The sequence below is a fragment of the Podarcis cretensis genome (genome assembly GCF_951804945.1).
Source record: "Podarcis cretensis genome assembly, chromosome: 13".
Lineage (NCBI taxonomy): Eukaryota > Metazoa > Chordata > Lepidosauria > Squamata > Lacertidae > Podarcis > Podarcis cretensis.
The window spans coordinates 42688283-42716027 of NC_137182.1; the positions used below are offsets into that span (position 1 = coordinate 42688283).

Genomic DNA, 27745 nt, shown 5'->3' on the forward strand with positions numbered 1-27745 from the left:
GATTGGATTTGTTTGTTTGTTTGTTTGTTTGTTTGTTTGTTTGTTTGTATTCCTGAACAATGCCCTTTATGAGGCTACTGGTATATATAGTAAACACATTTAAACTCCATAGTCAAACAAACACTATCCACACACAAAAGGAGAGGTCCTGGGAAACCCCAAAGTTTACTAAGGTGCCCAAGCGGGGAGACCTTAAGTTTTGAGGACCTTTAAAAAGTTCAAAGAGGGGTGGAATGGAGTGTCCGGGAGTAGGGCATGTTTAGCTGGCTGCCACTTCACTGCTGTCTTTTATTGCAAATAACAACACAGTTCTACATATGCAAAGGAATATTTTATTGCATGAAACTGCAAGAGAAGACCATTCAGTCACAGGTGTTCTCAGATCTCAGCCTTAATCTTTAGCGGGTGTTAAAATGCAAGGATAGGAAAATGCATTCATATTGCTTTATGACCACTAGATGGCATGCATTTTATTAAAATACAAAAGCAGGAGGTAAAGACTGGAGGGACTGCGCCTCAGAGAAAGCAAACAGCAGCATTTGAAAAGGCAAATTGCAGTTGAGATACACAAACAGAAATAGATTTTTTAAAAATTCTACCCGGTTCTAAAAAGGGATTTAAAGCATTGTGATTCAATACAAGTAAACAGAGACATCTAAAGAGGCATTTTGAAGTGAACCGGCACCCCGTTAGTGCAGCCCACTCGAATGCGCTGGGAGGTGGACCTGCCTCTGTAGTTACAGGGGGGTCTCTGGGAGCCTCCCCCAAGAATGCGGCAAGCTGTGAGGTCAAAGGGTGTGTTGCTGTCATAGTAATTCTCGCTGGCGTAGGTCCCCCCGTCACTGCAGGTGGCATCCACGGCCATGGGGTCCCCATGGATGAAGGTGTTGGAAGGTTTGCAAACACTGTCGGTCATCCCCCTTCTCTGCATCATGAGGTTGCAATAGCGCCGGGCATCCAAGTCGCTTCTGGTCTTTGGGAAGTCGATGTGCTGCCGGTAGAATTTCTCGTAACGGGATTCCCTCTGGGTAAGCGCTGGCAGGACCATCAGGAATAGCAGCAGCCAGCAGGCAGTCATCTGAGCCATGGTGTCCGCTGCACTTAGGAATGGAGAAGGGAATTATTATTTATTTCTTTAAAAAAAATTGTAAGGCAATTTGTATATAGTTTTGTGTGACTATATACAGTGGTACTTCAAGTTACAGACACTTCAGGTTACAGACTCCGCTAACCCATAAATAATACCTCAGGTTAAGAACTTTGCTTCAGGATGAGAACAGAAATTGTGCAGCAGTGGTGCGGCGGCAGTGGGAGGCCCCATTAGCTAAAGTAGTACCTTAGGTTAAGAACAGTTTCAGGTTAAAAACAGACTTCCGGAACAAATTAAGTTCTTAACCCGAGGTACCACTTTACAGTAAAAGCTGAAGAACGGCCACTGCTTTGATTGGCTAGGTTGAATATCAACACAGATCCTCCGCAGGCATTGGCTGGCCTTCTGTGATGTCATTCCTGAGTGTTCTAACCTCTGAGTGGGAAAGAGGTGCTCATGGAATGTTAACAAAATGCGGCTTCTACAAAGAAAGGTCGCTTGAGCAGCATGTAAGGGCCACCAATATCTGGGAAGAGAAGGAGCTGAAAGCTCTTTGCAGGAAGGAGGAAGTGTCACAGAAAGGATGGCTCAGCTCACCAAAGCCGATTGCAAAAAGCTCAGTGTAGAACATGTTAAAAAGCAGGGAGGTTGAGTTGATTCTTTAGTCTTCTGCTTTAGTCTTATGCCAGGATAACAAATGAGTACAATCTAGAAAGCTGTTTATGAGGTCACAAGCTTTTTCATCTGTGTTGAACACATAGTTTAGATAGTTGGGGTTTTCCCTCATCTCCTGTCATAGCTCCAGGTAGAGAAGCGGGGCCATAGCATAGATTGAGAGATTGATCGATCAGTGATAAGCACCACTGGAGGCTGGTGCAGCAGAGCAAATGGGAACTCAGGCTCCATGTGCTCAGACAGCCCTCACCTCCCTAACTGTCCCCATATACATGCCATTCAAAATATAAACAACAATAAACCGTAAAATAAAATTTTATTTTTTAAAATGAAACAAAACCTACAGTAAGATGGAAAAAAATGATTATTTTTTATACTTCTGATTGGCCCAAGAGGCTCAGTGGTTTAGACCACAGCACCACCCGCGTCCCTCATGCAGAATTTAGGCACCCTATATATAGAAATGAGCAAACCAGTGATATTTTAGGGAGCAGGCTAGCAGGCGGGGCCCATGACTTACATCATAGGAACCTACACAACACAAAACACTGTTGCTGTATGTAGGTTTTATTTTATTTGTTTTTTATCATATTTTGGAAATGTACATCCAGTTGCTTTTTTCCTTTAATTTTTTGGGGGGCCCCCAAGAGAGTGGGGCTGTAAGCTATAGCTTGTTTAGCGTATATGGTGGCGCTGTGGGTTAAAGCCTCAGCGCCTAGGACTTGCCGATTGAAAGGTCGGCGGTTCGAATCCCTGCGGCGGGGTGTGCTCCCGCTGCTCGGTCCCAGCGCCTGCCAACCTAGCAGTTCGAAAGCACCTCCGGGTGCAAGTAGATAAATAGGGACCGCTTACCAGCGGGAAGGTAAACGGCGTTTCCGTGTGCGGCTCTGGCTCGCCAGATGCAGCTTTGTCACGCTGGCCACGTGACCCGGAAGTGTCTCCGGACAGCGCTGGCCCCTGGCCTCTTAAGTGAGATGGGCGCACAACCCCAGAGTCTGTCAAGACTGGCCCGTACGGGCAGGGGTACCTTTACCTTTACCTTAAATCTGGCACTGTTCACATGCAGCGGAAGCCCCTAACTCACTGAGGGTTTGAGGCCCATCGGCTGCCCTCACCTGGTTTAGCTTGCCAGTCAAAACTGTTCTGGGGTGTGGCTGCTGTCACATGCTGACAGCTTCTGGGAGCCACAGGTGAGAGCTGAGTGCAGGGTGGGGACCAAAGGAAAGGGGAGAAGAAGGAGCATGACACCACAGATACTACCCCCTCCCCTAACACCCCATACACTCCAGAACATTTAATTATAGAAACTCATTTGAATGCTTGGGCCCTAATCCCCTCACTTTTTTCAGCAGATCCTACCTGCCTTGCAGAGCAAAATGGTCCCCTTCTGAGCTGTGTTTTGCCCTTCTCGAGATCTTGTTTTACCGAGATGGCGAAACAGATCAAGTTCCCAGAAAACCTTTTTTTTTAAAAAAAAAAAATAGCATATTTTGCAATCCTCTGGACTGTGTGGAAAAGTGGGAGGCTCCATTGCAAAGCTGTTTGAGGCAAATTGGCTGGTTCTAGACCACTCGTTGCTTATTAACAAATGGATCTGGTTCAATTTTTTTTAATAAAAAAAATCAACATCATCATCTCGCCCTTGAAAAGGTGCTGTGCTGCCAAAATGTGTCAGGGCCTCAGTGTTGACAAAGCCAGGACAAGGCTGAAAACCGCACCCTGCTGATCAAGGGCAGCAGGAGGGGGGAGAGACTTTTGTTTCATGTTTCTAAGGAAAGAAAAGATGCAGAGCATCTGGAACTGATAATATTTGGAAAGGAAAACACGCTGGCCACTTTATTCTGTTACACATCAACCAAGTTAGGAGGACCCAGGGAGGAGTAAATAACCGCTGCTGAGAAAATTAGACTGAAGAAGATGACTGCGTTTTGAAGCTAAGGAAGAGCAGTTCAGATCAGCCTCCTCTCCCTCTGAAAGGGAAATGGCGCAGAACTTGTCCATCTTCCCTCGCTGAAACCTGAATCTTGTGGCATGGGTCTGTGCTGTTGATAGTCTTGCATTGCGTGTCGAGGTCCCCAATCCACCCCCCAAAATAACTCACAACGGACACGTAATTTTTGTTTTAAGATTTTTGGCATGATTTTGGCCACAACTTTATTAAAATACAAACTGTGAGTGGTTGTTTAGGCACTATGCCTGGGGACAGAACTGACTTCCGGGCACCACCGAAAGACAGTACGGGGGAAAGCAAGTCGGGGAAGAATTGGAGCTGAGACACAGACCCTCAACTCTCACCTGCCTGCTCCCAGAAAGCTTGCCGGCCCTAGTCCCATTCCAGGGATTGGACGAAAAGATGGCAAGCCCCAGGATTCCTTTAATGGAATTCCCTTTCCGCAGCAACCATGGAGGGGCAGGCCCAGCCTATCCTAACCCCTCCTCCACCAGATTTATAACCAATGCCTAACCACAACCTTACAAGTTGTGACGATTTGCTACGCAGTAGGCAAAAACCACCCAGCCAGCCAATTTGCCAGGTGGAAAAATTCCTACCAGGCCCCTGCTCAAAGGCAGACGACCCCATGACAGGCATAGCAAGGTCAACGCAACAAACCCCTTATTCTAGGGCGGGTGGGCGGGTGATCCGTTGCACGCAGCAAAAGAGAAAGTACAAGGCTGCGTGCAGAGTATTTAAACCTTTTACCCCTCCCACCAAAATTGCAACATAACTTTTGCCCCAGCAACTCGGCAATCCAATCAATGCCCCCTGGCCATCTTGGAGAACTTACCCAGCAACAAAGGGGGTGGCTCAGTAGACCCCACCGCAACACGTGCTCTCCCTGAAGGAGAACACGCTTTCTCTGCCTTATACTGAGTGAGGCCAATGGTTCTCTAAGATTTCAGGCAGGGGACATTCCCCACCCTACCTTGAGATTTCAGGGATTGAACACAGGACTATTTGTATGCAAAGCAAAGCCACTGCCAGTCAGTGTAGACTGAGCTAGGTGGGCCAGTGACCTGACTCAGTATAAAACACCTTCTGTTGTTCCTTTGGCCTGATCTAGTTGGGCACTTAAGTTATCTTAAGTTAAGAATGTGCAAGGGTGACCAGTGACATCAACATGAGCACTCAGGGCCGGATTTAGGTTTGATGAGGCCCTAAGCTACTGAAGGTAATTAGGCCCCTTATAGGTCCACTTGTCCTTTGTCAACAACAAATTGTTTCTGTTTTTTGTGTTGAATATATCCTATATGGTAATTTATGGACCTAATAGGTATCTTAAGCCATTTACACACAACAAATAGGAGCCTACACAACACAAAACACTCTTGCTGTATGTAGGTTTTATTTTATTTCATTGTATCTTATATTTTGGAAATGTACATCCAGTTTTTTTCCTTTAATTTTTTTGGGGGCCCCCAAGAGAGTGGGGCCCTAAGCTATAGCTTGTTTAGCTTATACATAAATCCGGCACTGTATGCACTAATGAACTCTGCTCAGTGGTGCACTGTCACTGGTCCTCCTTGCAACTTCAACTCTCTGGGGAAGGAAAGAGAGAGAGAGAGAGAGAGAGAGAGAGAGAGAGAGAGAGAGCCCTTTCTTTGTTCAAAACAAACCTTCTCTGTAACTTTCACATGCTGCTGTGAATTATTAACTTATAGCTTTAGTAATTTATTAACTTGCTGTAAAAGTTGAAGTTATTCACATACACATTTTTCATTCCTCTATAATGGTGTGTGTGTGCTCCATGAGGCAATACCCGAAGGACCTCCTCTTTCCATATCAACCCACCTGGAGCCTGAGATCACCTCCTGAGGCCCTCCTTCATATGCCTCCTCCTCAAGAGGTCAAGAGAGTGGCAACATGAGAATGGGCCTTCTCTGCAGTGGCTCTCCATCTGTGGAACACTCTCCCCAGGCAGGTTCTCCTCGCGCCTTCATTATACACCTTTGGCCGCCAGACAAAAACATTCCTTTTTAACCAGGCCTTTGGCTGACCTGAGGGACGCGGGTGGCACTGTGGTGTAAACCACTGAGCCTCTTGGGCTTGCCGATCGGAAGGTCGGCAGTTCGAATTCCCACGATGGGGTGAGCTCCCGTTTCTCGGTCCCAGCTCCTGCCAACCTAGCAGTTCAAAAGCACGCCAAAAAGTGCAAGTAGATAAATAAGTAGATAAATAGGTAGATAAATAAGTACTGGCCACATGACCCAAAAAAACTGTCTGCGGACAACCGTCGGCTCCCTTGTCCAGGAAGATGAGCACCGCAATTCCAGAGTCGTTCGTGACTGGACTTAACTGTCAGGGGTCCTTTACCTTTACCTTTACCTTGGCTGACCTGATCAACACCCTATACCCTTTAAAATGTGGCTCTTTTGGGGTGGGGCATTATTGTTTTGATTTTATATATTGCAATCCTTTTTGTGAACCACCCTGAGACCTCTGGGCATAGGGCGGCATATAAATTCAATAAATGAAATGAAATGGCTTGTTAGAAGGGGGTCCAGGAGGGCAAAATAGCTGGTGGGTAAAGGTTCAGTATCTCCCTCTTCCCCGCTTCTTCCACTTCAAAAACACTGTCTCAAAAAATGGTCAGGGGGATATCTCCTGCAGAGACACTTCTGACCTTTGGGTTGATGCTCTATTGATAACAATACCACCTGAAGATTTATCTTTCTCTCGGTTTCCAACAGATTTCCAAGCTGCCTTGGAAGCTAGATTCCCATGTGGGTCTGAATATCCCCAGACACTTTCAAGGGGAACATTTGTCTCCCAAAGAAGGGAGTTTACATTGTCCATTATATTTACTCCCAGCCTCAAAGCACCCACAGAGCCACAAACGGCAAGATGACTATTTATTAGGCATCCTGTGGAATGTGCTCAGAAGCAGCCCTGGGGTTGTGGTGCCTGATCACATGATGACAACTGGCTGTGTCCATAAACATGAACTTTGCACACTGGGACAGAACTGAGTGGGGAACCAGAGTTGCGAAAGTGTTGGGGGAAGCATTCCAAGCTGCCAGACATTAATGCTGAACCATATGCACTCTATATTGTGAATACCATATGGGTGGGGGTCAAATGGAAGGAGAAAATCTAGACATTTGGGCATGGGGAAATGGAAAAAAGGAGAAAGGCAGTGGTGACAGCTCCCCACCCTAATATTTGACTGCTATACCTTTCTAGCTGAAACCTGGTTTTGCTTCAGTCATGAGCATCAAAAAACCTCCTATCCATCTCCCAGCAGACACTATGTTCCCCCCAACCATGATTCACTTGGAATAACTGTATGCCACCACACCATAATTCCTGACAGGAAATGGTTGTGGCCTGCGTGCTCTCATAAAATGTGTTGCAGACACCAATTGGATCTAGCCAGGGCCTCAACTTTTACTGCCAATGAATCGTCCAGGTACTCTGCCTCCCCTATGGTATGTCTAGCTAAACTCGAAGTCCCTAAGTGCTGGAGGGCCTTTACCTTGGCTCGATGTCATGCCCACCCTTCAGCTGTCCTTGAAGGCCGATACAGGAAGATTGCTTACCTGGAGAGACAATGCGCCTGTGACTCTGGACAAATGGAAACAACAGAGCATGTGCTTCTCCAATGTCTCTATTATAGAGACATTTGTACTACCCTCATCTTACCATTACTGCATAAGTACCCAGGGTGCACAGGGCAATTCTATACCTCCCTGCTGCTTTCAGATACCAATCCTGCTACAACATACATTCCAGATTCTGCACAGCAGCGCTCAAAATTCATCGGATGATGACCTGTGACACAAACTAGATATAATGAGCACTCATATTAGAGTGCTCTGTAGACTGACAGCTATAGTCTTATATATACTAACCTTTTCTGCTCTTTCATTCTTGTCTAATGTTCCTAACTCCTCTTTTAGACTCCTTGTTTCTTTGGGATTCTGATAGACTTTTATATATATATATACTTTCTGCTTTAACTGCTTTTTTTTAAAAAAAACAAACCAAAACCAAAACGTTTTTAGACTTTAAATGATTGTACCCTTCCCTCCTTATGCTGGTCTATGACCGTAATAAAGGCTTGGTTTGATTTGGTTGTAGCCTACCACCCATGTGGACGGAAACACGAAAGAAAATCTCGGACAGTGCAGTACTGCATTCCATATTTCCTCCCTTGGATGCAATAAGAAAAAGAAATGAAATTAAACACACATCAAATGCTATGCAACTTTCTCCTGAGTTTAATAGTGACAGACATTGCTGGTTTAACAGAATCAAAACAGGTTTCTTTGCCACTATGGTTTAGGGGTGTTTTTTTTTTGTTTGTTTTTTTAATTGCAGTAAAGCAGAGCTGGACAGAATGGCAGCAAAGGGGGGTGGGGTTCAGTGGAGTTGCAAGGGATGGCATAATTGTTAAAAACCTGAATATTTGGGATCTGGGCGTTGGAAATCTTACACTGTGACAATGATGCTTTCGTCGAAGTGCACAGGCTCATTATTCTGATTACAGGCAATGACAATGTATCTGGATGACTTGTTATCAGAGTACTTGCAAGGTGGGCGAGTTGAGCCGCCTTTGTGCTTGCAGGTGGTGACAGTGAAGGGACGGAGAGCGATCCTCAGCCCATTTCCATAATCCTTCCCTCCAGTATCAGTGCACACAGCTTTGATGTTATTCTTGGTGCCGTGGATGAAGGTGTTCACTTCCTTGCATGGTCTGTCCAGCCCACGTCTTTTCATCATGACGTCACAATACTGCTTTCCAACGTTGCTCTTGGGATTATCGTAGTGCTGCATTAGGAACTTCTCATAGGGGGTTTCACAATAGGCTCCCAGTGCCAGAACAGACACCAGAAAGGTGAGGAGCACAAGGCCAAATCCCTTGAAAGGCATCATCATGGGCGACCGCTGCCTGAAAGAGATACCTGGGGAGAAAGTAAAGTGGGTGTGTAAATGCTTTCTGTTTGCCACCAGAGGGTGCTTTGTGAAACAGCTTGGAGTTCAAATGAATGATGTACTGTATATCCTTGCAAATTCTTATCTGCAAATGTTGTGGTGGATGTTATCTAGTCATGATCACATAACCATGTGAATATTGATACAAACCAGTCACATTGCAGCTTATGCATCTTCTTATAGCAGAAGTTTAAGACACAATTTAAATATTTTTTAAAACCACTCTAAGTAGAATAATGAAGCACAACCACCCACCCAACCCACTCGCCACTCCCAGTCTTCCCCTTCCCCTCTTCTTCTTCCTAATTGTTTAAACCAATTCATAAACCAAGAATTTATGCATTCACCACTAATAATGAAACACATGTTGTAGATATTTTTCAACAATTATTATGCTTTTTTTGTGGTATGCAAATGACGTGAGAAAACTTGGTATACTTATTTGTATAACATCATTCTTGTTTGTAAAACCCAATTAAAAAAAAAACCAATATAAAAGAAGAAGCTTGGACCATTGTTGAGGGTCAGAGAGAAGGAGGCAAAGAAGATAGGATATTTGTACAAGCTCAGTTAAGTTTCTGGCTGAAGTGAGATCTGAGCAAAGGACTCACTGGTATGAATCTGAGCTCCAGGCTAGCACTGAGAGACCAGGGTTCAAATTCCCACTCAGCCGTGAAGCTCATTGGGAAACCCTGGGTCAGTCTCAGTCTCTTACCCTAGCCTGCCTCACAGGATTGAGGAGAGGACTGACTGAAGGAAGAGAACGATGGATGATGCCTTGAACTCCTTGGGGAAAAGGTGGGGTATAAATCAACCAATCAACCAATCAACCAATCAACCAACCAACCAACCAACCAACCAACCAACCAACCAATCTCCCTTTTGTATAAACTCCCTTAAAATCCTTCTGAAAGTCTTCATAAAGCGCCACCAGTAGCTCAACAAGACAGCGGGGTATAAGATTTATTTCTTAACCTTTAGGTTAAAGTGCTGTACACCTGGGAACGCCATGAGCTTTAAGTAGCTGGGTTGGTGTTGCAGCATCAGTAGATTTAAACAATTGTTGCTATAATCTTTTTGCATAGCCTTTTACATAAATGCATCTTAAGCCCCCCCCCCTTTTGTAGTAGGATTTAGTAAGAGCTAAATTGGAGTCACTTTTGCATGTTACAATTTGTGCACACAACAGCTCCCTCATCTTGTGGTTCAACATTGTATGTTCACCCCTCTTAAAAATATATATTCCCCTAATAATAACGGCTTGCTTTATATTCTGCTTATGTTTCCCAGGCACGTAATGTTCTCTGACATTTCCCTTTTTCTAAGATTCCTTTGTGTGGAATGTAATGTGCTTTGAATTTCCTTAGTGTAGATTATTACTCCCATCCAGGCCCATGAGAGGGTGGGGGGCAGCCAAGTACTGCAACTATGAGTTGGGCCATAGGGAAAGCCCCATGGAGGCCATGCTTTCCACAAAGTCCCAAGTGCCCCTTGTAAGATCGTGTCACCATGAATGTTAAAATGCCCATGGACAACCAAACTAGGTGTCTCCAGGAGAACATCTGCCATGACCTGAAGCAGCTCGGGCAGGGAATCCTTGGTGCAGCAGGGAGGTCGGTACACCAAAAGGAATCCTGTACTGCCCTTACCTCCTTACTGCCCAACCTCCAGAACATGGGTCAACAACAGCTCAGAATTGGGTCTTCCCAATAGGACACCTGGTACAAACTAATGACTTCCTAAAACTCACTGCAACCTCGCCTCCCCACCCATATGAGCTGGGTTGCTGTGTGTAAGAGAAACCTGGTGGACAAGCAGCGGCAATATCAGGCCCATCTGCTTCATCCAGCCAAGTCTCTGTTACATATGCCAGGTCAAGTCCTCCATCCACAATCAAGTTGTGGATGACAGCCGTCTTGTGAATCATTGACCTGGCATTGCACAGCAGCACCTTAAAGTCATGTGAGTCTCCCTTGTTGAATCCAGTATCCTTGCGGTCAAGACCAGACCTGGAGGCAGGGATAGTCTTCAAACTACGACTAAACCTGCCTCCTCGTTAATTACATGGTCATAAATCCACCATTGCTCTGACCTTTCAATAACTGTTACGCTCTTAGGCATCAACCACCAGACCCAATAACTTACAATTTCTTCAATTTAGCCTCCTATCTTCTCTCTTAGCCTCTCTTCTGTTTTGCTCAGCTCCAGATGATACCCTGTCAATGCTTTGTCCAACCTTTTATAATCTAGCGGCCACAGCTTCTGGCCAATAGCACACAGCCAGGTTGCAAGACAGTCTTCTATTGGACTTCAGCCAAGGTCCAATAGGAATACTTTAGTGACCCTCAGAACACCAATTGGATTGGTCCCTGCTAGTGCCAGCACAAACCATTGAAGGCTGCTCCTTTGGGATGAATGAAAAATGCCCCCAGCAACAACATCATGATCCTAGCCACTTCCTCCAGCCAGCCCAGAGCATGCCCCTAGCTGTCAACTTCCTCTTCCTCAGTATCAGATCATGCTAGTCATGAATGGAGAATTAAATGCAATTTTGCAAAGCAGCTCAGATATGCCAAAATGTGTTTTCGAAAGCCAAAGCTGATGAAAAGCCTTCACAACGATTCTGGAAAAGGGCCAGAGTTGCAACTGTAATCACTAGGAACACCTTCTTAGTCACTACTGAGAAATCCACACTCAAAAAGGGCAAAGTCATAAGATACAACTCAATTAATACTTCAAAAACAACAACACAAAAACCTGAAAATGCAACTGATTGCCCACAAGGCAACCAACTGAAAGATGAATGCTTTGTCCAACCTTTTATAAGCATAGGCCAGGGGTCGGCAAGGCTTACTAGGCATGGGCAGGATCACTCCCGCAGAGATCCCCGTGGGACGGGCAGGCGCAGCACGATGCCGGAAATCTCTTCTGCGCATGCCCAGATGCCAAAAATCGCACCTGCGCAGAAGGATTTTGGCATCTGGGCATGCGTAGGAGCGATTTCTGGAGCTGCGGAAGAGAGTCCCTGCACTGTGCTGGTTTAGCGCAGCACGTGGGGACTCGCCAAGCAGGTGGCTGGGTTCGGGGGCAGCTCATGGGCCGGTTAAGCGACCCTCATGGGCCTTAGGTTGTCAACCTCTGGCATAGGCCAAGGATGGGGCAGTGGCGTAGCGTGGGTTGTAAGCACCCGGGGCAAGGCAAGTAATTTGCGCCCCCTAACCCGTGGATTTGCGCCCCCTAACCCGTGGATTTGCCCTAACCCCAGATGTTGCGCCCGGTGCGGCCGGCCCCCCTGCACCCCCCACGCTACGCCACTGGGATGTGGAGCTGGGTTCAGCTGGTGGGGGCAGGTCCTTGGTTTTCCCCACCCTTGGTATGCCTTTTTAACAAGTGTCCCTCACCTGACATCACCATGATGTCAAAATATCAATTCTTCCTTGCTAGTGTTGTAATCTGTGCTAGAAAGGAAAATGCAAAGCCAGCTAAGCAAGGCTGGAAATTTCTGCCATGGAAACATGGGAAGTTAGCTGATCCCAGGGAACCTAAAGTCCAGCTTAGTCTGGAAGCTACACAACTGGAATTATTATTTTAAAAAACCAAACATAGCTCTATCACCTTGCCTTGAAATAAAACAAAAGGAGCTTATTATTTTGAATTTTGCTCATTTAATTCCCCCTTTGCCTCTTCTCACTTTCACATCGCCTCTTTTTATGTGTAACTATGTCCTGCCTTCTCTTTCCAGCAGGATATTCTATAGCAGCAAAAGCCAAAGGGGTCATGCCGCACCTGATATGTTCACAAATTTAATATAGCGGTCATTCTTAAATTTCTCCCATGGCTACTTGAAAATTGCTGAGGATATTGTCAGACCACTTAATAATTTTTTTCCTATCTGTTGTAGTATTTGTAACACATGGCAACAAGTGCTCTGTTGTTTTTAATTGTATTTCAGTGCTTGTTTTGTTTCTTATATTGTATTTTATTGCATTACAATTTGGATTGTATATAATTCAGTGGAATTCACAGACACACCAATGGATCACAGTTAGAAAACATCTGGATATTAGGATAAGAGTTCACTGCTTAGAATCCACCTCTTCAGATGTATCTAAAATAGTAGCATTTTTCAAATTTATTAATACAATTTTCCCTCAAAAATACTTTCCAAGTGGGGAGGAATGAAAATTCTGTGCCTCAAGTTAGCAGTAATCCCCAGATTACCAGTTTTTCTCCTTAAACAACAAAAAACAGATTCCTAGCATTTATATAACAAGGCCTGTGAAACGCCAATTTTCTTTTCCCCTCTGTGATAAATAAACCTATTTTTCCATTTTCAGTATTTTATTCTGTCCCTTCCCTATAGAAAGAAAAAAACCACTCCATCCTGTAGAATAATTGCCCAGGCCTCCAAGACTTTGAATTTCTTTCTTCTGTTTAATAGAATTCAAGTAGAAAAGTGAGGAAAGGGAATTGAAACAGCTCTCACTAAATGGCAGCAAAAAAGTTTGACATGGGAAGTGATGGATCTTTCAAAATCCATTCAAACCAGTCTAATTAATTCTTAATTTTTATTTCTTGCTCCCTCTACATCAATAAAAAGAAATAGGTGAGTATTAAAACATCCAGATACTAGAGAACTTGTACCAACCATATGATTGTGAAATGTACCGTACAATTGTGACTATAAACCACTAAAAACAACATCAAAGAATGGGAACGATTATAATACAGCATTACAAAATACCACAGTTTAGGATTGTGACAGGAGCCATATTGGTTATACCTGCTTGTGCATAGTGGGAATTTAACTGAGTTAAAACATTGCTTCTTTTCTGGGGATACGCGGGGGTATGCATAGAATCATAGAATAGAATCATAGAATCATAGAGTTGGAAGAGACCACAAGGGCCATCGAGTCCAACCCCCTGCCAAGCAGGAAACACCATCAGAGCACTTCTGACATATGGTTGTCAAGCCTCTGCTTAAAGACCTCCAAAGAAGGAGACTCCACCACACTCCTTGGCAGCAAATTCCACTGTTGAACAGCTCTTACTGTCAGGAAGTTCTTCCTAATGTTTAGGTGGAATCTTTTTTCTTGTAGTTTGGAACCATTGCTCCGTGTCCGCTTCTCTGGAGCAGCAGAAAACAACCTTTCTCCCTCCTCTATGTGACATCCTTTTATATATTTGAAGATGGCTATCATATCACCCCTTAACCTCCTCTTCTCCAGGCTAAACATGCCCAGCTCCCTTAGCCGTTCCTCATAAGGCATTGTTTCCAGGCCTTTGACCATTTTGGTTGCCCTCCTCTAGACACGTTCCAGTTTGTCAGTGTCCTTCTTGAACTGTGGTGCCCAGAACTGGACACAGTACTCCAGGTGAGGTCTGACCAGAGCAGAATACAGTGGCACTATTACTTCCCTTGATCTATATACTATACACCTATTGATGCAGCCCAGAATTGCATTGGCTTTTTTAGCTGCCGCATCACACTGTTGGCTCATGTCAAGTTTGTGGTCAACCAAGACTCCTAGATCCTTTTCACATGTACTGCTCTCAAGCCAGGTGTCACCCATCTTGTATTTGTGCCTCTCATTTTTTTTGCCCAAGTGCAATACTTTACATTTCTCCCTGTTAAAATATATCTTGTTTGTTTTGGCCCAGTTCTCTAATCTGTCAAGGTCATTTTGAAGTGTGATCCTGTCCTCTGGGGTGTTAGCCACCCCTCCCAGTTTGGTGTCATCTGCAAATTTGATCAGGATGCCCTTGAGTCCATAATCCAAGTCGTTGATAAAGATGTTGAATAAGACCGGGCCCAAGACAGAACCCTGTGGCACCCCACTAGTCGCTCTTCTCCAGGATGAAGAGGAACCATTGATGAGCACCCTTTGGGTTCGGTCAGTCAGCCAGTTACAAATCCACTGAGTGGTAGCATAGTCAAGTCCACATTTTACCAGCTTCTTTACAAGAATATCATGGGGCATACCCCTAAGCTTTTTGTGAATTGAAGTTTGGCCTCATTGAGGGGCAGTATTTCAATATGAGTAGGAAAATGAGAGTACCCTTAAACAATTTTTTTTTAAGAAAAAAAGCACTGGTTAAAACTATAGCAAAAGTACTGACAAGACACGTGGGCAGCTACCCAGCAAGAAGCAGAAGTAAGTATTAGGCTGTTTCTGGTGAGCAAATCAGATGTTACAGAATCTGAGCCACAAAAAGTAAATCGTTGGCTTGCTTAACAAATCCACAGGAGCCTAACCACAGCAACTAACCATCAGCTTGCTTGACAAATAGCAATGCTAAATTTATAAATATTAAGACGTGATAAACAAACTTGTGTGCATGGATGGAATACACCCCCCAAAAAAGCATAAAAGAATTGTGCAGCGCAGGCTTCCTAACCTCACTCCCTCCAGAAGTTTTTGGCCTACAACTCCCATGATCCCTAGCTAGCAGGACCAGTGGTCAGGGATGATGGGAATTGTAGTCTCAAAACATCTGGAGGGCTGAGGTTGAGGAAGCCTGGATAGGGAGAGTCTGGAAGTTGCTGCAGAAATTAATAAAGATCACCCAATGGTGCCCTTGCTTCATATCTTAGTCTTGGCCAGTTATGTCCCACCTGGGACAGGTATTGAGGATGCTACCACAGGGTCTCAGGGACAGCTTGAGAAAAAAGGTACATCTTCAAATGAGGAACAGAGATTGATCTGCCTGTCCAATGTATGTTTCTTAGCCTCTTGACTGAGTCAGATGAACGCCTGATAGAAAAAAATCAACAAATGTATTGGTTCGTGCTGTTTTAATAAGGTATAATTTGCTTAGGGACACGGGTGGCGCTGTGGGTAAAACCTCAGTGCCTAGGGCTTGCCGATTGCATCGTCGGCAGTTCGAATCACCGCGGCGGGGTGAGCTCCCGTCTTTCAGTCCCAGCTCCTGCCCACCTAGCAGTTCGAAAGCACCCCTAAGTGCAAGTAGATAAATAGGTACCGCTTTCTAGCGGGAAGGTAAATGATGTTTCCGTGTGCTGTGTTGGTGCTGGCTTGCCAGAGCAGCTTCGTCACGCTGGCCACGTGACCTGGAAGTGTCTCCGGACAGCGCTGGCCCCCGGCCTCTTAAGTGAGATGGGCGCACAACCCTAGAGTCAGACACGACTGGCCCGTACGGGCAGGGGTACCTTTACCTTAATTTACTTAAAAGCATGGTTTCCTAGCTGTGTGCAGCAGCAATACAACATACAAAATCAAATCAAGTTGAAAATAAAATTTGGGAGGGGGTGTCATTTAAAACGGCTGCTGAAATTTAAAAAGTCACCGTTTTGTATGAGTTTTGTGTGTTCTGAAAGGAATCATATAAGTAGGTGGATCGTGCTCACAACATTGCCTATGCCAGCCACTGAAAGGTGTAAAAGACATAAGTGAAATCGGAAAAGAAAAGAAAATGAATATGAAAGAAAAAGTGATTGATATGTGTTGTATGTGTGATATAACATTGTTTTTCTCTACCTGTTTTGCAGTTTAAATTTACAATGCTTTAAACTGAAACGCTTCTTTGATGGGTCTAGATCCAGCCACAGAATCAGCTGGGTACATTAACCCAGGCATAGCCAGCTGGGGGTGGGGGGTAAGGGGAGGCTGCCAGAGACCTGAAAGACTTATGCTGTCATGACAAGAATGCCCCGCGCCTCCCTGCCAACCAGTCAGGGAAATATCTTCCACAGAGACACACCTGACCTTGGGGTTGATGTTATATTGATGCCATTTGAAGATTTCTCTCTCTCTTGTTTTCCAACAGACTTCCAAGCTGACTTGGAGGTACCACTGTGTGAGGTACCACTGTATTTGCATTTTGTACTGGCAGCTAATTCCTGTCAGTGGTTTCCCAGAACAGTCACATAACTCACGAAACTAGCTTGAAGACCTGAACGAACACCAACGTTTATCTTGCTACATCCACACTGGATGCCAAAATGTCTGAGGTTACCGGCTTTAATTTTCAGAATTAATGCTTTTGTTTAGCCCATACTTAATTAAAAATAAGGCCACTTGTAGAACTTAGGTACAACAGCAGAAAAACCTCGTGTTCTGCTGGGGAAGTACTTTTGCACAATCTGTGCACAATTCACAGATTGTGCAAAAGAACTTCGCCTTGCAAAAACCCTCCAACGCCGCCATTAAGAAGCAGGTGTTCTCCTGTTAAGTAGAGCTTAATTTGGACTAAAGAACAGGCATGTGCTTTTTTTTTTTTAATAATTTTTTATTAATTTTCCAATTTTAAAACAAAACAACATACAAAACAACATACAAAAACAAACACACAAATATAATTTCTTAGCCTCATTCTCATAAACCTTCTTTCTCGGACTTCCCCATACCTCACCCTTTTTGCATCCTTATTTTACAGTTTTTCAGCAACCCTTTACTCCAGTTAATTAAAACTTATTATCTTTCTCAATTTCATCTTAATTCATCAAACAATTTCAGCTGTAATTCTGCAACTTCCTTCCCCTTGACATTTTATCACTCCTCAATTTTGCAACAGTTCTTAAGATATACTTTAAACTTCTTCCAGTCTTCCTCCACCGTCTCTTTCTCTTGGTCACGGATTCTGCCAGTCATTTCTGCCAATCCCATGAAGTCGATCACTTTCGTCTGCCATTCTTCCAGTGTGGGTAGTTCTTGTGTCTTCCAATACTTTGCTAGAAGGATCCTTGCTGCTGTAGTGGCGTACATAAAAAAAGTCTTATCCCTCCTTGACACCAATTGGCCGACCATGCCCAGAAGAAATGCCTCTGGTTTCTTATGGAAGGTACATTTAAGTACCTTCTTAATTTCATTATAAATCATTTCCCAAAAGGCTTTAATCCTTGGGCAAGGTCCACCAAAGGTGAAAGAAGGTGCCTTCAGCTTCATTACATTTCCAACATTTATTATTGGGCAAGTGATAAATCTTCGCAAGCTTGACTGGGGTCATGTACCACCTATAAATCATTTTCATAATATTTTCTTTTAAGGCATTGCATGCCGTAAATTTAATACCTGTGGTCCATAACTGTTCCCAGTCAGCAAACATAATGTCATGACCTATGTCCTGTGCCCATTTAATCATAGTTGACTTAACTGTTTCATCTATTGTATTCCACTTCAGCAACAGGTTATACATTCTTGATAAATTCTTAGTATTGGGTTCTAACAATTCTGTTTCTAGTTTCGATTTCTCCACCTGGAAGCCAATTTTCCTGTCTTGTTTAAAAGTCTCCATTATTTGATAATAATGGAGCCAATCTCGTACTTTAGACTTTATTTTCTCAAAACTCTGTAGTTTAAATTTGCCACTTTCTTGTTCTAAAATTTCAAAATATTTTGGCCATTTAGATTCCATATTAAGTTTCTTCACCTCCTTAGCTTCCATTGGTGATAACCACCTAGGGGTTTTATTTTCCAGCAAATCCTTATATCGAATCCAAACATTGTATAGTGCTTTCCTAACAATATGGTTTTTGAATCCCTTGTGAATTTTAACCGTGTCATACCATATATATGCATGCCAACCAAACATATTATCAAATCCTTCCAAATCCAGAATGTCTGCTTTCTCAAGAAGTAGCCAATCTTTCAACCAGCAAAAAGCTGCCGATTCATAATACAATCTTAAGTCCGGCAGGGCAAACCCCCCTCTTTCTTTTGCATCAGTAAGTATCTTAAATTTTATTGTGGGCTTTTTGCCCTGCCAGACAAATTTAGATATGTCTTTCTGCCACTTCTTGAAGCAATCTAGTTTATCCACAATTTGTAATGTCTGAAACAAAAATAACATTCTAGGCAATACATTCATTTTGATCACTGCAATTCGGCCTAACAAGGAAAGCTTCAAGTTCGACCATATTTCTAAATCTTTCTTAACCTCTGTCCAACATTTATCATAAATGTCTTTAAATAAATTCACATTTTTAGATGTCATGTTAATCCCCAAATATTTTACTTTCTTTGCCACCATTAACCCAGTTTCATTTTGAAATTTCTCTCTTTCAGCATTTGTTAAATTTTTTTCCAAAACTTTAGTTTTTTGTTTATTCAGCTTAAATCCTGCCACCTGACCAAAGATTTGAATTAACTCTAAAACTCTTTTTGTACTAGTGTCCGGCTCTTGTAAAGTCAATACTAAGTCATCTGCAAATGCCTTCAATTTATATTGTCTGGCTCCGACCTGAACTCCTTTTACCAGCTGGTCCCCCCTGATCATATTCAACAAAACCTCCAGGACTGATATAAAAAAGTAATGGGGATATTGGGCACCCTTGCCGTGTCCCTTTTTCTATAGAAAGTTCATCAGTAACCACATTGTTTACAATTAGCTTTGCCTTTTGTTCAGAATATATTGCACCTATACCATTTTCAAACCTTTGTCCTACCCCCATCCCATGGAGATTCTTCTTCATAAAGTTCCAAGAGATATTATCAAAGGCTTTCTCCGCGTCCACAAAAATCAACACTGCTTTTGTGTTAATATTTACAGTTAACAGCTCCATAATGTCAATTATATTCCTTACATTCTCTGATAAATGTCTTCCTGGGAGAAAGCCTGCCTGGTCTTTGTGAATCTCCTCCACTAACACCCTCTTCAGTCTTTTTGCCAAAATGTCAGCAAATATTTTATAATCCACATTAAGTAGTGATATAGGGCGGTAGCTCTTAATCTGATTTTTTCCAGTTTCAGTCTTTGGTATAAGTGTGATAAAAGCTTCTTTCCACGATTCAGGTGCCTTTTTCCCCTCTAATATTTCGTTGCAAACCTCCTTAAGCGGCTGTATTAACCATTCCTTCAATGCTTTATAGTATCTGGAGGTTAGTCCATCTGGCCCTGGAGATTTCCCTAATTGCATATTTTGAATGGCACCCTCTATTTCTTTATCTGTTATTTTCTCATTTAAAATCAGCATACTTTGTTGCGAAATTTTTTGTAGTCCATATTTCTTAAGAAAATCTTCTATATCTCCTTCGTTTTCTGGCCCTTGTGCATATAATCTTCTGAAATAGCTCTGAAAACAATTGCTGATCTCATTTGGTTTAAAAATGTTCTTTCCATCCACCTCCAAGCTTGTAACTGTATTTAATTTCTGTCTCTTCTTCAATTGCCATGATAGAAGTTTCCCACATTTGTCCACTGATTCAAATGTCCTCTGTCTCATTTGCTTGATTTTCCATTCTATCTCCTGGTTCATCAATTCCATATATTGCATCTGGTAAAACTTGATTTCTCTCAGAATCTCATGAGACTTTGGTTTGGACCTCAGTTTCTTTTCTCCTTTTATTTTTTCCAAAATCTTATCTTTCTTCTCATTTTGTTTCTTTCTCTTTAAAGAATTCTGTTGTATAAGGAAACCTCGCATCACGGCCTTGCTTGCGTCCCAGATCACTCTTTTCTCAACCTCTGTCCTCAGATTTATCTCAAAATAGTCCTTCAAAGTTTTTTGGGCCTTTTTGTAAATCTCAACATCTCTGAATAGGGTGTCATTCATTCTCCATCTGAAGGAACCAGCCGTTGTCAATTTCATTTCCATCTTCACTGCGTTATGGTCGGAGCATGTTTTTGGGCAGATTTCCACTTTTTTTATCCTTGGAGCCATTCCACTAGTAGTCCATATTTGATCTATTCTTGTCCATGTCATCTGTGCCTCTGAAAAGAATGTTCCCTCTCTCTCAAGAGGGTTTCTTGTTCTCCAGATATCAATCAAGTCCATATTTTCAGTCATTTCAAAGAAGGTCTTAGGTAGTCTCCCATCTTTAGAAACCACCTGTCTTAGTGCTTTATCCATATTAGTAGAAACGACGCCGTTCATATCTCCTAACAAGATCACCTTGTAATCCAGATAATCCATTAATGTCTCATGCAATTTCTTGTAAAATTCTGCCTTCCCTTCGTTTGGTGCGTAAATGCCAACTGTCAAAATTTTTTCTCCTTGGATATGTATCTCAATTGCCAAAATTCTTCCATGTTCATCTTTAAAGATCAATTTTGGAGCCAATTTCTCCTTTGCATAGATCACCACTCCTCTTTTCTTAACTTTATCTGACGAAATGAATTCCTGTCCTAATCTTTTGTTTATAAGCAGTCTTCTGTGTGCCCTTGTCACGTGGGTTTCTTGTAAGCAAATCAAATCCAATTGTTCTCTTTTCAAAATATGGAAAACCTCATGCCTTTTTCTGGGAAGGTTCAGTCCATTGCAGTTCCAGGTTAGAAATTGCAGAGACATTGTTATTTAGTTACCTCCAACCGCTCCCTGCGGCTGTTCTTCTTCCGTTGGTGACTTGAGTCCAAATGTCAAGTTTCCAAGATCTGTTTCAGACGTTGATTCTAACACTCCTTTCAGAAGGTCCTCCTCGTTTCTGTCCAGGAATTGTTCTTTATCTTGCACTGTTCTTATTTTGACTTTCTTTCCTTTGAAATTAAAAGACAAGCCTTGTGGAAATTCCCACCTGAAAGGTATGTTGTTCCTCTTCAGCAGGTCAACCAGATTCTTAAAATATGTTCTTACCTCCAGAATATATTTTGGGATGTCCTTGTAAATCTGCACAGAAGCGTTATCAATCTGAAGAGTTCTCTGGTAATGCAAGTTTAGTATTTTATCTCTTTCCTCTTTAGATCTCAAAGTTATCAGACAATCCCTTGGAATCTTCCTACCTTGCCTTCTGCCCAGTCTGAAGGCGGTTGTTATCTTAAATTCTTCTTCCTCTAAGTTTACCTGCCAAAAATCTGAAAGTTCTTTTGTGAGAAAGTCCACCAGGTTGTCCCCTTCACTTTCAGGGACCAACCTAAATCTTAAATTCTTCTCTTTCCTCTGCATCTCCCACAAAGACAAGGCCACCTCATGCTGGTCAAGCTTCTTACAAACTGGTATTAAACTTTCCTGTGTGGTTTCTGCAGTAAGTTTGGCTTCTTCCGCAATTTTTTGGATTGTAGCGTTTTCTTGGACCAATTTGTTTATAGTCTCTGTATTAGATGTGATGCTCTTAGTATTTAAGTCCAATTTTGTTGTAAGTTCTGTCGGTTGTTTAGTATTCTCTGTGCTCTGCTTTGTCAAATTTTCTAAAGATTCATTTATTTTAAGTAGTGCTTGTGTCACTGAATCCATAAATGCGTTTATTCCTTTCTCCTGTCCAGCTGCGCCTGTTGACAGTAAGCCTGATATTGAGGCCCTTTTCTTTTGTGCTTTAGCCTTAGATCTTGTTGCTATCTCTTCTACAGGGCCGCTCATGTCCCAAGGTCGTTCCCACAGGAACAGCTTAAGTGGAAAAATCCAGTGACTTGTTTTTTAACAGTCTATGTTACAACTGTTACCTTTCAGCCCTCTAGAGGGAGCAAATCATTGTATCCAATAAGCAGGCGAAACAAAGAAACCCAAAGCCCTCAGAGGGAAAAAAGTTTTTAACAACAATCTTTCAGTCTTCTAATTGCAACAATGTTATTTCTGTAAAGTCCAAGAAAACTGTATCCAATAAAGTCTCCGCTTTACAGCAGTTCTTATCTGACAGTCCCCTGTCAAAGTGCTTCACCCAGGCAGTCCGTTCCCAAAGTCAGAGACAGCAGAAATTTTCACTTAATTTTTCTCTCATGCAGGTTAAGACTAAATCCCTTTTCTCCCCCCCCCCTGCTCCTGCTTGCTGGGGGGGTAGTTCAAATTCAATGTCAAAGTTAAACAGTTCAGACAATTCAAAGTTGCTTTTCCTTCAATTGCAGCTTTCTAATTCCGTTGCTTTAAGATTCATGTAGTCCGGGGGAGGCAGACTTCCTTTATTTACCATCCCCACTTTCGGCCAAATTTCAAGTATTTTAAAGTCCCAGTAAGTTTTCCAATCCTACTTACGGGTGTTCAATTTCAGTCCAAATTTCAGGAAGGAATCGGCGCTCTCCGCTAATGGCGACGCGGCTTCACTTCACGGGCTGGGTAGCGACTCTCAGTACCGCACGCACCCCGATGCCACTCCGGAGCCTTTAAAAAGGCTCCTTAACAGTAAGGGGGGGGCGCGAATGGTGCCCGCCGAGTCTCCTTGTTCACAGGCTTCCGCGCCTGTGATTTTAGGGGTCCCCGCTTCGCCGTAGCGGTCAGACCCGAACTCGTGAAGTAGTCCTCCTCCGGAGCTCAAAGAGAGGACCGCCATTAAGCGCCGGCGCCGACCGGAAGTCCAAGAACAGGCATGTGCTTGAAGTGATGAGATTACAAACTGCGGAACAGAATCAGCTGCAAGGTCATTAAGGTTTGAACTTGAGGTAACACTTCATTTGGTGCAAAAGACGGTGTGGGAGTAGGGGAGACTACAGTTTCTTTATATCAAGTTTTCTTCTCTACGTTTATGATTCAGCAATGATAATTCAGAATTAATGTTTTCATTTAGCTACAGCACATACAAAATTAAAAATGAGGCAACTTGTAGAACTTAGGAAAGACTGCAGAAAAACCAACTTTATGGGCTGGCAGCCAGTAATATTTTCATTCATAGATTGTTGCCGACATGCTGTTAAAGCAAATGTTGTTACGGTCTGCTACATTAATGTATTTACTATGTGTGACCCATAGTGGGTAAAACATAGCCACATTTATTTTGTTTTTTATTGATGCCAATCATTATAGAGGTTGATGCTGGCATAGGGAAAGCATTCCGGTAACAGGTAGGCTGCCTTCTGGTCCATATCTCATCTTCTTCCCATTGGCCACAGGCTGGAAGGGAGTTACCAGGCACCAAGGTCCACCCTGGTACAAGCCATTTCCACAAAGCCCATCTTGCAGCGGCCATGTTTCCCACTTGTGCATAAATACCTTTCTGTTTTCCTGGCACTCTCTCCTGTGATTCAGATAAGCGAGCTGTGAATACTTCTGACCCCACTTGAATGTCCCACCATTATCTCCAGCTTACATTGGATGGCACATCCTCCTCATTCATCATTTGCCTGGGGCATAGCCACCAACGCCCCATCAAATGAAGCCACACTAGGCTCAATCCCTGCCTTCCTTCTGTAGTTTTGTAAGGCTGGTTCACGCAGGAGCAAAGTCTAGATTTCCATTGGCCAGTCTTGTGGCATCCCTGTGACATCTTCCCTATCTCAGGGTTGCCCTGGACATTTCCTACTAGGAGTGTTTAAAACACACACACACAAAAAAACAACAACAAACCACACCTTTGCATAGTCCCCAATGGTAGGATTGGGACCCCAGAGGAAAAGGTCTGGGGCAAGGTAGAGAGGATGTCAGGTGTATCTCCCTACATTAATGGAGATGAAATGTTCATACAGATCCAAATTGGGCTTTGGAGCTGAACCACAGGGTCAAAACATCAAGGGAGGAGGCCATGTCTATAACCCACATAGTACAGCTTTCAAAATCTGAACAGACATCTCTTTAAAAAGTTAGTGTTTTGTCTTCCAGGGAGACACCTTTCATCAAGTAGGGAGCAGGAGGACCTGATACTTCTGTTGGTGCTCAAATCTGGGTTGCTATTTTTTTAGTACCGTTAGCCAACACAACTTGAAATCTAAAATTTCGGAACTTGGAAGGAATTTGGAAACATTATTTTGGTGAGTGAGAAAAGCACAGAACTGGCAGTGCTGTGAGAAAAACAAATGGAAGTGGACCCGAAAGCCACAGACCGTTTCATGGATTTTTAATGTTCATATTTTATTGACATAATTTCAGTTATAAAGAAATAGAGTTATACAGAGGAAAAAAGGGGGAAAGAACAAAGCTGTATATAAGAAATATATATTCCATGTCTGCTTATCTGAGTCACAAGGTGGAAGAGTTAGAAAAGAGGCTGGGTTTTAATAAGCAATCAGGGATACCACAAAACTGCTTGATCCCACAGCAGCAAGAATAATGAGAAAAGGAATGTGATCATACTTTTATATTATGAAAAGCGAGGCAGGAGATGAGCAGTGGGACAAACTGGAGGCCCAAAGTGATCAGAGTGGCCTTTTCACCCTCAAGAAGGAAGGAATCCTGGTGGCAATCCAATGGTGACTTGTGAGCAGGTAAAATACATATTTGCTTATGTAAAAGCACTTCTTCAACTCCTCCTCCCTGCAATCCTCTTGCCTTTGCCCAAACCTTCTCTGGAAGATTGGGGGACTACCTTGAAAGGTTTCTTGAGAGGGATGCAGTACAGGAAACTGTAGGGGGCTGCTGAAGGTCGGAGAGGATGGGAGTGGACATTTGTTGCCTAAGCAGAAGTCTGCTTGGGAAACAATGGCATTCAATATCTAAATTCAATTGGGTATCCATTCTCACATGAAAGGGAAATTTCCTTACGTATGTACATACTGTAGTAAATGAATTTATATTTTAAACAGAAGGTGGTTGGAACAGGAGATGAGCTCTTCATGGGACCAGTTACTGGTGAGCCATAAAAAGTGCAGATGTCTTTAAGTTCTTGGTCAGAGGCATGAATGAAAGTGTGTGGTTGTTCAATATTCACGCCTCTTTTCGTGATTAAATATTTGCAGTAATCTTTGACTTCAGTCCTTGGGTAATCCACATACTCGTGTTTGAAGGATTGGAAGTCCCAGGAGGCTTCAGTCCCCAGCACCATCCAGGAGAGCAAAACCAAGAGCAGCCATGAAGGACAGGGCCCCTTGGCAGCCATGGCTCTCTGAGGCTCTTGGTGGTTGTTCTGCGCGGAAAAAACAGGAAACGGTGTAAAGTTCAACAGGGCATTTTCATGCTTTCCGTTTTTCCATCAGATTTATTATATAACCCACTTCCTAGGAACTATCAAGGGAAAATCTGACAAGGGCTATGACAACCCTGCTTAAATTGTAATCTTAATTCCCTCATTATTTAGTTATGAGGCTGCAGTCAGACATTGGCCCATCTACTTCAGTACTGTGGTACATCAGAAGTCAAAGGGAATCTGTTTCCAAGGCATGGCCTCCGATTGGCTGCCCTGTGCCTCCCTGCCAACCAGTCAGGGAAATATCTCCCGCAGAGACACCTCTGACCTTGGGGATGAAGTTAGATTGATGCCATTTGAAGATTTCTCTCTCTCTCGGTTTCCAATAGGCTTCCAAGTTGACTTGGAAGTGTGAGTCCCATGTGGGTCTGAATATCCCCACACACTTTCAAGGGGAACAATTGTCTGCCAAAGAAGGGAGTTTACATTCTCCATTATATTTATTCCCAGGCCTCCAGGCTCCTACAGAGACACAAATGGCAAGATAACTATTTATTATGCACCCCTTGGGATGTGCTCAGAAGCAGCCCTAGGGTTGTGGTGCCTGATCACATGATGACAACTGACTGTGTCTATAAAAACAGGACGTGAGTGGCACTGTGATCTAAACCACTGAACCTCTTCGGCTTGCTGATTGTAAGGTCAGCAGTTTGAATCCACGTGGCGGGGATAAAACAAGAAGCTTAGACCATTGTTGAGCGTAAGGGAGAAGAGGCCAGAAGAAAGGATATATGTAGAAGCTCAGTTAAGTTTCTGGCTGAAGTGAGATCTGAACACACCACAAGGAACACGCGGCTAATATTATATTAACAATAAATTGATAATACTATAATATTTCACACATCATAGACAGCAACATGTATTATGTGCGTAATTGTGTAAAAGTTCATTAAGCAAAATGGTAGGCAAAGACAGTCGCTATCAAGGCACACTGTGATGAAGACGCTGCCTTTCAATAGTCAATATCCACAATAATGTGGTGATAGGTGCTCCAGCAACAAACAGAGCAGTTTTTCCTGGAAAAATGAGCCGTATCAAAGATGATTCTTCATCAGCTGACAACAAAGTAAAGTACATTACATTCAATTGTGAAAGAGAAATAGAAATAACCAACCTGCATTTACACAACTAATAAACAATAATAAATACATGCCAACTAAATTGTCCTCACAGCTACAACAAATACCAATGGATCTGCAATCACTTACCAGTGTAGGAGGAACGCTAGTAGTATAAAGGCTATCCGCAGGTGTATTGAATCACACACAATTTCAGGCAATCTAAAGATACAGTATCCAAAAAATAGCACAGTAAATGCAAACAGAAGCCATGTGTCAGAAAATCTTCAATGAAACAGCTGAAATCTAATTCCGTGTTCAAACCCCCTGGGGGGTAGAGATTTAAATCAAGCAATCAATCTAGTTTCTTGTTGGTGGAATAATCTAACGTGATCTTTCCTCATCCCAAGTTTTCTCTGATTAACCCGAGGTGAGATCTGAGGACGGGACTCATTGCTATGAATCTGAGCCCCTGACTAGCACTGAGAGACCAGGGTTCAAATCCCCACTCAGCTGTGAAGCTCTGTGGGAAACCAATTTCTTCCCTCCTCTCTTGTATAAATAAGATTTGAGCTAGCATTCAAAGGAGGATTGCTGAATCCTAAACGTAGAGAAGAAAACTTAATATTAAGAAACTGTAGGATCCCCTCTGCCCACACCGTCCTTTCGCACCGAATGAAGTGTTAACTCAAGCTCAAACCTTAATGACCTTGCATCAGGTTCTGTTCCGACGTTTGTGATCTCAACATTTCCAGCACCCCCCTGTACATTATTTCAAATTAAGCTCTAATTAACAGGAGAACATGTGCTTCTTAATGGCAGCGTTGGAGGGTTTTTTGGCAGGCAGGGTGCTTTTGCACAATCTATGAATGAAAATATTGCTGGTTTTTTTGTGTGGACAGACAGAGTCCCCCAAACACCGGGTGGCCCCCCGAGTGAAATAATGACTCAAGACAACGTGCTTTGGGATTAAAATTGGCCACAACTTTATTATGTTTCAGATGAAGGTAGACTTTGGCTTAGGCATTAGGCGTTATCCCTCCCAGTCTGGGGATCTGGGGGAACATCAGGGTTATCCAGAGTGTGTGGGGGATGGGCTGGCTCTAGAGAACATATGTTCAAGAAGAGAGCCCCCCCCCCCGTTACGTCACTGTCGCAGGGGAGAGCAATGACAACCTGTACGTGTGCGGCCAATGCCTCCCCTCAAACAACCCCTTTAACGGCGAACCCCGTGATCACCGTCTCAAAGAGGAAGGGAGTGTGGTCACTGC

General features: G+C 43.2%; 2 protein-coding genes across 5 annotated transcripts in view; both read right to left on the reverse strand.

The window, feature by feature from the left end:
• Positions 1–309: 309 nt before the first annotated feature.
• LOC307201777 (ribonuclease-like) lies at positions 310–3311 on the reverse strand. Its single transcript, XM_079951198.1, has 2 exons — positions 3125–3311; positions 310–1095 (listed from the first exon to the last, which is right to left on the reverse strand). The coding sequence occupies exons 1-2, from the start codon at positions 3294–3296 to the stop codon at positions 656–658; spliced, it is 612 nt and encodes a 203-aa protein (XP_079807324.1). The 5' UTR covers positions 3297–3311; the 3' UTR covers positions 310–655.
• Positions 3312–6190: 2879 nt separating this feature from the next.
• LOC307201265 (angiogenin-2-like) overlaps positions 6191–27745 on the reverse strand; it is a 174688-nt gene continuing 153133 nt past the window's right edge. Inside the window, exons 1-2 of one of the 4 annotated variants that reach the window (XM_079950323.1) lie at positions 10845–11062; positions 6191–8668 (exon numbers count right to left, since the gene is read on the reverse strand). In XM_079950323.1, the coding sequence (XP_079806449.1) occupies positions 8196–8642 (447 nt within the window). In that variant the 5' untranslated portion in view covers positions 8643–8668; positions 10845–11062 and the 3' untranslated portion in view covers positions 6191–8195. Of the gene's footprint in view, positions 8669–9857; positions 9917–10844; positions 11063–27745 lie in introns of those variants that run through there. The other 3 variants (XM_079950322.1, XM_079950324.1, XM_079950325.1) reach the window with 3 other exon arrangements.

What these genes read in the sequence shown, in the direction of transcription:
- LOC307201777 (XM_079951198.1), bottom strand. Translation starts at nt 3,296, where the DNA reads ATGGAGCCTCCCACTTTTCCACACAGTCCAGAGGATTGCAAAATATGC. An exon ending in CATTTTGCTCTGCAAGGCAG is followed by an intron (nt 1,096 to 3,124) that starts GTAGGATCTGCT and finishes TCCTAAGTGCAG; the next exon opens with CGGACACCATGGCTCAGATG.